Source organism: Amphibalanus amphitrite, unplaced genomic scaffold (assembly GCF_019059575.1).
Source record: "Amphibalanus amphitrite isolate SeventyFive unplaced genomic scaffold, NRLGWU_Aamphi_draft 002015F_arrow, whole genome shotgun sequence".
Lineage (NCBI taxonomy): Eukaryota > Metazoa > Arthropoda > Thecostraca > Balanomorpha > Balanidae > Amphibalanus > Amphibalanus amphitrite.
The window spans coordinates 790-10,316 of record NW_024883508.1 but is presented as its reverse complement, the minus strand read 5'-3'; the positions used below and the strand labels follow the sequence as shown (position 1 = coordinate 10,316).

General features: G+C 46.0%; 1 protein-coding gene across 1 annotated transcript; it reads left to right on the top strand.

Annotated features, from left to right (window-relative positions):
- Positions 1-3,557: 3,557 nt before the first annotated feature.
- On the top strand, positions 3,558-6,904 carry LOC122376098. Its single transcript, XM_043355793.1, has 3 exons — positions 3,558-3,830; positions 4,477-4,638; positions 5,995-6,904. The coding sequence occupies exons 1-3, from the start codon at positions 3,752-3,754 to the stop codon at positions 6,222-6,224; spliced, it is 471 nt and encodes a 156-aa protein (XP_043211728.1). The 5' UTR covers positions 3,558-3,751; the 3' UTR covers positions 6,225-6,904.
- The last annotated feature ends 2,623 nt before the right edge of the window (positions 6,905-9,527 follow it).

Genomic DNA, 9,527 nt, shown 5'->3' with positions numbered 1-9,527 from the left:
CCAAATGCTCGTCAAGCTGGGAACGGAGGGCTGAGGTGAGGGAGCGCGGCGGCGGGCTGGGGTGAAGGAACGGTGGACTGGAACGAGAATCCAGAAGCTCTGGGTGGGGCGTTTCTTTATTAGGGCTTTAGGGTGCGCTGACTGCGGTAAGGTCCAAATTATCACACCAAATTTTGCCATGACATCTACCGGTTCAGGCACTCGAGAATCAGCGGCCAGTGATATCTGCAAAGACGAAGCATTTCCAACCCAGCTTCAGCCTAGTGTCAGGGCGCCTCAGGTGGCTTTAATTACAGTTGCACATATCAAACGACCTCAGTGCAGCAAGTCTGTGGCCGAAACCATTCGGAACAGACTTCAAGGAAAAGTGAGACAAGGTTAGTGCTATCGTTAAGTGCCATTATAGACTTGGGCCCCGTTGGCTTGACCCACTGGAAGGTGGTAGTTATCGGACGCTGCGGGGCATACTCATTTTTTCCCAAAATTTAATGCCTTAGATTTTGCTTTCGTGTTCATGGGCGGCGGAACGGGGAGGGCACCGGGGCACCGTGCACCCTCCTTTTGATTTTGGCATTTTAACGTTAACCCTATGGGCGTTGCATGGAAAGAATGGGACCAAAAGTCGGCAGTGCCCCCCCCCCCCCTTAATTGAAGGTGTTCCGCCGCTACTGTTCGTGTTTGATGCTCTTTATTCTATAGCCAGCCTTACGACAGAGGGGGGCCCACTAATGATAAGTGCCCTAACCCTCAAAAGTTTCCAACATTAATTTTTACTTTTTTAATGGTGAAAACTGAAATAAAGCGGATATTGAACTGTGAACATCCAGTTTTTACACTGGCCCCACAAAAGCCTCCGAATGCCCAAAGCAGATCTCTGATGACTGGCCTTTGGGTGTCATACCATACCGTGCATTGGTCAATGTGGTCAATGTGTACGACCTCGGCGTTTACCATTTTATGCGCTGGAAACTGTTGCGCTCGAAAAAATCAGGGGAGTGGCTTATTATGCGCGCTCATCAGTCCTAACTACCCGCAAGCGAATGGCTAGCCCTTCCGTCTCCGCTCGCTTGCGATTTGGCATTTATGTAGGTACAAAATAGCGGCAAACGACCACTGAAGGTATGAGTTGCGTCTCTCGCACACTTAAAATATATTTAAATCGAATCTGAAAAGACAAAAAAATGATATAAAGCGGAAATGGTTAGCATTTACACATATTCAAAAGGCACCGTTGGACAAACTGTAGGAGCGCAAAGCTGCAATATGGTTATGAAAATTACCACATGCAATAGAAAATATGCAATAGGCTATGAAAATTTTCCTCATGTTTAGGGCACAAATTATGGAGGGGCAAGAATATACGTTTACCCCTCCTCCAAAAGTTTCTTAGGGGACGGTGCCTCCTCTGCCACCCCGTATCCGTCGCCCCTGTAAGCGGTCACTGAAGGCCTGGGCTGCCGCTGCGTCACGTTGACGCTTATAATGCCTCCAAAACTAGGTTGAAGAGAGGAAACTTCAGTTGAACGCGAACGTTTGCCATTTAAGAAAGGCAACGTATGATAAAGTATATGGGCATCTGGTTACATCTTCAGATGATCGAACAGAATAATCAGCTATGTGGTTTCTTGTCTAAACTTTGTCACAAATTATGGGGGGGCAAAAAGATACTTTTGCCCCCCCACGAGTTTGCCAGGGGGGCAGCTGCCCCCCCTGCCCCCCCCGAATCCGCCGCCCCTGGTCTGAGGAGAAGTCATCCAGCCTTGATCCAGCCCATCTCTCAGATTCTCAAGGGTGGAGTCAAAGTTCGACCGTCGACCAGTTTTTTTTTCGAACTGGCAGTCTCATCTTGATCTGCCACCAGAGGACATGCTCTGAACCTGCTAGAACCTCAAGCTGCTTCAAGACCCAGGAGAAACTCTACGGTTTTGCGGCCTGCATAGTGCACCATCAGGCATCAACGACTGGAACGCGCTTCCTGCCTCTGCAGTCCTCTCTACGTCTGCCAAGCCTATCTCGACTCTCACTGGAGTGATGCATCCTTCGACATCCCAGTCCAAGATTCATGACTGTCACGAAGCTCGATGAGGTCAGATCCCCACAGGTCTTATAAGCCTCAAAATTCTGTATTGGTAAGATGGTGAGGTACATATATGTGTATAGGTCAGGGATGCGGAGCCGTGGAAATTTCAGACGGCTCCGGCTAGAATACCACATTTTTGAATACCACACCCTCGCCTACAACCAGCTCCCGTCAGAACTGACGCGTCTACCGGCCCACCTATTTGGTCGGCACCTCCAATCCCACCTACGGGGAGGCGAGGTGACTTAGACAGCGGCCATGAGTCTGTATGAGTGCATGTGTATGTTTGTTTGTGTGTACGGGCTTTGAGCGTATTTATCACGTTATTTTATGTTATGTCTCCCATGCAGAGTTTTAGCCCTGTACGAGCGGCCGTAATAGCCACGAGTGTATCGTGGATGGCTTCAATACACGTCTATGTCTATGTCTATGTCCGGCTCCGGCTCCGGAGAAAAAAATCGGCTCCGGCTCCGGCTCCGGCTCCGGGTGAAATGTCATGGCGGCTCCGGCTCCGGCTTCAGCTCCGAGTAAAATGATCCGGCATCGGCTCCGGCGGCTCCGGCTCCGGCTTCTACTCAGTACATCCCCCATGCGATCAATTAAATACGGGTGGAAGAAAAAAGGCGATGGGATTGGTACACGTTGCTTCCGTATTTGTATAAGAAGGCTATTTTGAATACCACATTGTTTTACGCCTTGCACCTACTGTCAAACCGAACTAGGTGAATAATTGTTTCCTCTTAAAGGGACCCTCCCACCTTCAAAAAAGTTAATGAATTGGCACGAAAGTGATGTCGCTCGGTTCAGAAAGAGCGAAAACGAATATCTACCAAATTTCATCGAAAAATATTCACCGGTTTTCAAGATATTAGACTTTTACTTTTGTTTACTTTTTGGGATCTCCGCTGTTCCTAGAGATTTTATTTGAAAGTGCGGCATTTGTTGCGCGCAAAGCAGCATATACCACCGCGTGCTACCAAACGTTTTAGTAAAAGATTTAAAAATCGTTAGATCTCCGCTGACGTCACAAATTCTAAGGGGGCATACCAATGCACTAGCCCCTTAGAATCCGAAAACTGCAAGTTTGAAATTCCATATCTCCGAATTAAAGCATTTGTCGATGTTGTGAGTGCCCAAACCGGTATTTGCAGGCCATGGCCACCAATTTGGCTATCTCAACTCAAAACTAATGTTAAGGTGGGAGTGTCCCTTTAAGAAAAGGAGCCGGAGTCGCCCCCCTTTTTGGCGGCTCCGACTCCGGCTCCGGCTCCGGGCTATATTGTTTGACAGCTCCGGCTCCGGCTCCGGCTCCGGGCAAAATGTGCCGGCTCCGGCGGCTCCGGCTCCGGCTCCGGCTCCGGCTCCGCATCCCTGGTCCTATAGGTAGATCATATTCTAGGGGAGTGGGGAAATATGGTAGCTTCATTCAAACCTAATTGAATATGGCAGTAAAATAGGCGTTGCATATGTTGCGCAGCTGTTTCAGTTGCGAATAATTTGGGTGTGTCGCCAAAATTGAATTTTCGTGTGGTGCTTGGACTGTTTTTGTAAATAATTTGTTTGCTTCCTTCATTATTATTCATCTTTTGTGCAATTATCCAGAGGAGAGCTCATATTGTGTTGCAAGGCTGACTTTGAAGTTATCTTGTGCTCCTACTAAATTCGATAACCATGCCTCCACTGCTTCTGCGGGTTATCAGTGCAACACTGCTTTTGATTATCATCTTGCAGCTGATTTATCCTAATTTTGGTAAGAATTGATACCGAAGTTTGGTAAAAGCAGTTGCGTGAAATGTGTTGATAGTATGAAAATTTAGGTTTCTTATATTTGCATGATTATTTAAGTTAAGTTTGGTCTTTTGATGCCATTTTTGAATTGTTTTCAGTCAGAACTAATATCAAGAAATAGTATGCAGTGCTCTAGCGAGGAGCATCTTGATGTATGTAGTTAGGTTTTTAAATGACCGTTTCCTCAATAATTAATTGGAAATTCAATAAAAAGTAAATATTATATTGCTTGGCAAATTTTTGAACAACGACAACAGGTCATTCTCAAGCCACATGAAACAGTTGACAATTGTCTTTGTCTTTAAACAATTGACAATTGTCTTTAAACAATTGATTGTCAAGCTTGAGAATGAAATGTTGTTCAAAAATTTGCCAAACAATATAATATTTACTTTTTTTGAATTTTCAATTAGTTTTCGAGGAAACGGTCATTTAAAATCCTAACTACACAGAACTAATATCATTTGATTTTCAATCTAAATCATTTAATTTACCTTGTGTAATTAATCCTTGCCCAATTTCATTGACAATGCAGCTAAAATCCATCTAAAGAAACTGCTCCTGTCATGTCCATGTGGTATTATCACTGATGGCCTGCTCTCCTGCAGTTGCCGGTATCCAGTGCTGGAAGTGCAACTCACGGGAGGACCCAAGCTGCGGCGACCCATTCGAGAACAACACCTACTACAAGGTGGAGTGTGACAAGGCTGATGAGAGGCGCCACCTGCCCAGAGTGAAGGCGACAATGTGCCGGAAAATCAGACAGAAAGGTGTGTTTTTTCCTTTTTTTAAGAAGTTTGGTGAGGAACCATAGCAGAACTCTAGATGGACACAAAAAGGTGTGGCAATTTAGATAGTGTGATGACTGGCTTATACTTTGTAGGTTCATGTGGGCTTGCCCCTCTGCTGGCTGTTTGATTGAGTTACTTTTTTTTTGTCTTGCATTTTATTATATGGATTCAGGCCCAGTTATGAGTGACTGAAAAGGTGAATGGAAACTTGCAAGGATAGATTTAATTTATGGATTCAGGGGGGTGAAGTATGCATGTCTTTCAGTTGTGTTGGGCCACATTTTCTCTTGCCATAACCTGTCAGCTTCAGTATTTGTGTGCATAATGCTGTTCTATGCTTATTCAATGTGGCTCACTCATCCATGTCCCAAAACAGAAACCTCATCCTCCATTTAAGACCAGTCTATCTCCATCCAGCCCTGTTCCTCTAGCACAATGCATGTGTGTTATGTAAACTGTCCTTGCTTGAAAGTTCAGATATCCTTGTCTCTCTTACATGATCTTCCATACAACCCAGTCCTCTTCCAGACACCCTTTCTACCAAACACCGCCCAATTACCCCTCTCTTAAACGCAGTTCACACATGACCGTCAGTCTGTCGGTGTCGGGCCCGTCACCGTCGACCTGACGGCCTGCAGCCCGTCAAACGAAAGTTGAGATTTGGTAGCTCCCATTGGCTGCCATATGGTGTGACAGAAATGGCGCACCATTTTCGAGATTGACGCAGGTGGGGGAAGGGGACGAAGGGGATGGGGGGGGGGACGGTAGAGGCCGAGAGGTTAAAAATATTCTTTGAATTGCAGAAATACAATACCATGCATTTACATTTTTATGTCCAATAGTGCTGCAATTTTAGTTAAATGAAAGACACATCGGTTTGCTGATTTAAATCGGGGATCGAATCTCAAGATATCGTGCCGTAATAAACACTTTCATCTCAACAAATGGATGGAAAATGGTATAAATAATCTCGAAAATGCACATAAGCTTCATGCTGCATGAGAAGGTTCCTTTTCCTCTTCTTCCAACACGAAGACAGTCAAACCGACGGGCCCGTCACCGTCAAAAGTTGAACATTGCTGAACTTTCCAAAGCGACGGCCGTCAGGTCCGGCGCCGGCGCAGTCAGCTGTTGCCGGCCGTCAAACGCTGCCGGTTCACACATGCCCGTCGACCTGACGGCCGTCACTCCGTCGGTTTCGGCCGTTTTGACGGTGTCGGGCCCGTCACCGGCAGACCTTACGGGCAAGTGTGAACTGCGTTTTACACTCCACCCCTACCCTCGTCTTCATCCCATCCCCCATTCGCTCTAACACCACTCTCCAACCTCCCTCAGTGAACGGCCAATGGCGGGTCATCCGCGATTGTGCCCGCGTCGGCGAGCCAGGGATCGGCGGAGACGAACGGTTCTGTCTACACAAGTGGGGCACCTTCGATATCTACACGGAGGTGTGTACCTGCGCAGCCAAGGATGGCTGTAATGGCGCCGGGAAGCCGGCCAGTCCTCTCGCGGCCTCGGCAGCAGCGTTGGTGGTGCTTCTGACTGCTTTTGGAGCCGCTCGATAGGTGGCAGGGCGAGCGGTGGGGCTTGGCGTATAGATGGCGCGGCGGTCGGAGATGGAGAAAGTGTATCGAGGCTCGTGGCGATATGTGCGGGGTTACCCCCGATGAGAAGATCATTGAAGAACGTGGTAGGTTTTCGATAAGAATCTCACGAAGAAGGTGATTCGTTGATCAGCCGTATACTGACTGTGCTGTGCTGTCTTCCGTCCGAAGGTCGATGGATTTGAATGATGAACCTTTTTGAACGTGTTTTCTCTAGATTTATGATGATGCCGTGCGTGCTATTCCGTCCATTTTACTAGAATCTTCAATCGTGTGAAAGGCGTAGAACATTTTTGCTTGCAAGCAGCGATAGCGTAGTGCTGATGCTACGTTTATTTGCCCATCCATGGTCGAGGCATCAACTCTAGTGTACGACGTAACACAATTTTAGATTGTCGCGTATTACATTTTGGTTCACCGTACATAATCATGATTGTATGAGCTGCCACATGCGTAGGATAATGACTAGTTTAGCGACGCCCCATCTCATTAACACTTGTCATTTTACATACAACGACGGATATCTCTTTCAACGACGCATATCTCTTTCAACGGTCATATTCGTTCAGCTCAATGTATTTTCCTCAACGAACGTCTCTGTACCAAACATTCGCTAGATTCGTTGAATTCGTTGGATTCGCTGATCCGATGTTGAACTGCTTATCGTTGTTCTCTGAATGTGAGGACGTGAACAACTGTCATGAAACGTTGCTATTATTCTTCTACTGGATTTAGTGCCGAGTACCTACAACTGATAAAAGATGCTCTTGGATTATGTCTGAAAAGTTATTTTATTATATAGCTATGCTCGTAGTTATAGAATCTCCCCTTTATATTGACTTGCACTTATAAACAGCTGTAAAGTTGCTTCCGTTGCGTTCTTGCGATTTTGTTTTTTGAAGAAATAGTATGCAGTGTTCTAGCGAGGAACATCTTGCTATATGTAGTTATAATTTCAAATGAGCTTTTCCTTGATAATTAATTGAAAATGCAATAAAACGCAAATATTTTATCGCTTGGCATATTTTCGAAAAACAGTTCATTCTCAAGCCACATGAAACAATTGACAAGCTTCTTTCAATTTGTTTGTCAATTGTTTCATGTGGCTTGAGAATGAACTGGTGTTGTTCGAAAATTTGCCAAACAATATGATAGTGCTTTTTATTGCATTTTCAATTAATTGTCGAGTAAAAGGTCATTTGGAATTCTAACTACATTCATAGTTTTTTTTTTTTAACAATGTACTGCCATGTGCTGTAAAACCACTGCGTGCTCATATATACCTAAATACATCGAGTCGTTCTGCATTTCATTCACATTCCTCGTTTCTCATTTGCACTAATTACTAATCCGCGATGTTTAGATGTAGAAGCTAAAGGTTGTGTCTGATGCCGTCCATGCTACCACAGGTATTCCACGTGATTGTTCGTCATATGGCCACCGCTTATACGAGTTGCAATGATGTTCCAGTAGGGAAGATGTGCGAGTATTTTCACAAATATACCTACATTTCATCCGTATCATAAGGTTTGATTTGGTACTGGGGAGTGGGGAATTAAGCATTGAACTTAGATTTCGTCAATCTCATACTTAATGGCAACTTTTTGATTCAGAAATATATCGACTGAAGGTATCCACTTGTTCGCAAATGCAGCAGGAAGGTGAAAGATGCAATAAATCACTTAGCGTTGCAGCTCGAAGAGCATCAGGCGACCTCAAACTACACGCCTATATCAGTCTGCGCTAAAAAGTTGATCATCTGGCTTAACGAGCAAATATTTCAGGAAGCTTACTCACTGCTCAGCCCGTCCAAGTTTCGTGGAAGGGCGACACAAATGACAATCAACTGGGTCATTAATCATTTCAAGTTCACGCAGAATTGCATAGGCTAGTGTCGCCCCGAGAAAGGGGCTATACAGTATACTGATCTTCTTCCTTTAAACGGCGATTTTTTAGTTGGTAGAATTAAGAAAAAACCGATGCCCTGATGTCCTTTTTCGTTCTTGAGGAAGCAGTCTTCCCACCCTTTTCACGCCTCGCCCACCCCAGTCCCTGATGACCCCTCTCGCCCACTTCTTCCCCTCCCCTCCACCCCTCCTCCACCCACCGAGGCCGGCAACCCAACACCTTGAATCACCGGTTTATTTATAGTTCCTGGGATAGCCAGCTGACGGCGGCCGGCCGGCGTTCTGCTTTGACCGGCGTGTTTCTGCGGTGAGTGCACGGCGCGGCGGACGGCGCGGCGAGCGCGACGAGCGGCGGCGAAAATGGCGCAGACCGAGCAGCTCCAAATATCTAGAGCGGCGCCCAATCAACCATGGGGCTTTCGGCTGCAGGGCGGAAAGGATTTCAACATGCCCATCATCATCCAAAAGGTAAGCGGAAGATCGCGGGTTCAACTTCAAATCTTACCGCGAGCCCCGCGAGATATTTTTGATGTTTCACGTTTGCATCAGGGGCTAAGTGCAGTGCGCGGCAATCAACCTAACACCTTGTGAGCCTTCTACGTCATCAAATATGACAGCAGCGTAGGCCGTAGGGCTCAAAACGCCCAACCCTGGCGTATCTATGGCGGTGTTATATTACATTATTTCATCAACCATAGAACACTTGAAGGGAGGAACTGGAGGGTGTCCTGGACCGCTAAAATCATAAATTTCCTGGATCATCGGCTACACAAGATCACCATAGGTTAGTTACCCCAGTGGTTTCTGCTGACGGGAGGCAATATTTGAGCTTCATTTGAACCCAAGAATGTCACTGCTGACATATGCAACATCATCAGCTTCCCGGCTAGTAAACAGCTGATATAGACCAGACCAGGCATCTCATGCCTGACTTCTTCACCACTGACTTCTCTATATGTATATACTTCTCTATATGTATTCTCTGTGTTTCATCCGACACGCAATGGGCGCAAAATGACCTTAGTAATCGGCGCGCCCTAAAGCCCCAATACGAGTAAACAACAATCCGCCACGTAGCACGTAAGGAACTGTCAGAAAACATCCGACCTCGGAGCAGGACATTGATATTCGGACCTTGTTTATCAAACTAAGTACTCACAACTGGCAGGCGCGTCTACCGAGCATGATGCATGCTATATCATAACACCCGTACTCCATCAACTCCATATCAACGCTTTAGAAGATCGGCATATAACCGATAGTAAATCATCATGAAGGCATGAACATTCAACATTTGACATCGTTGCACTTCTATTTTATTTTGCATTCTGTCGGTTCATGGCTACGAAAATTCACC

Bases quoted from the DNA above. Each gene is read 5' to 3' on its own strand.
- LOC122376098 (XM_043355793.1), top strand. From the start codon at position 3,752: ATGCCTCCACTGCTTCTGCGGGTTATCAGTGCAACACTGCTTTTGATT. The intron at 3,831-4,476 runs GTAAGAATTGAT...GCTCTCCTGCAG, and splicing joins GCTGATTTATCCTAATTTTG to TTGCCGGTATCCAGTGCTGG. The intron at 4,639-5,994 runs GTGTGTTTTTTC...AACCTCCCTCAG, and splicing joins CCGGAAAATCAGACAGAAAG to TGAACGGCCAATGGCGGGTC.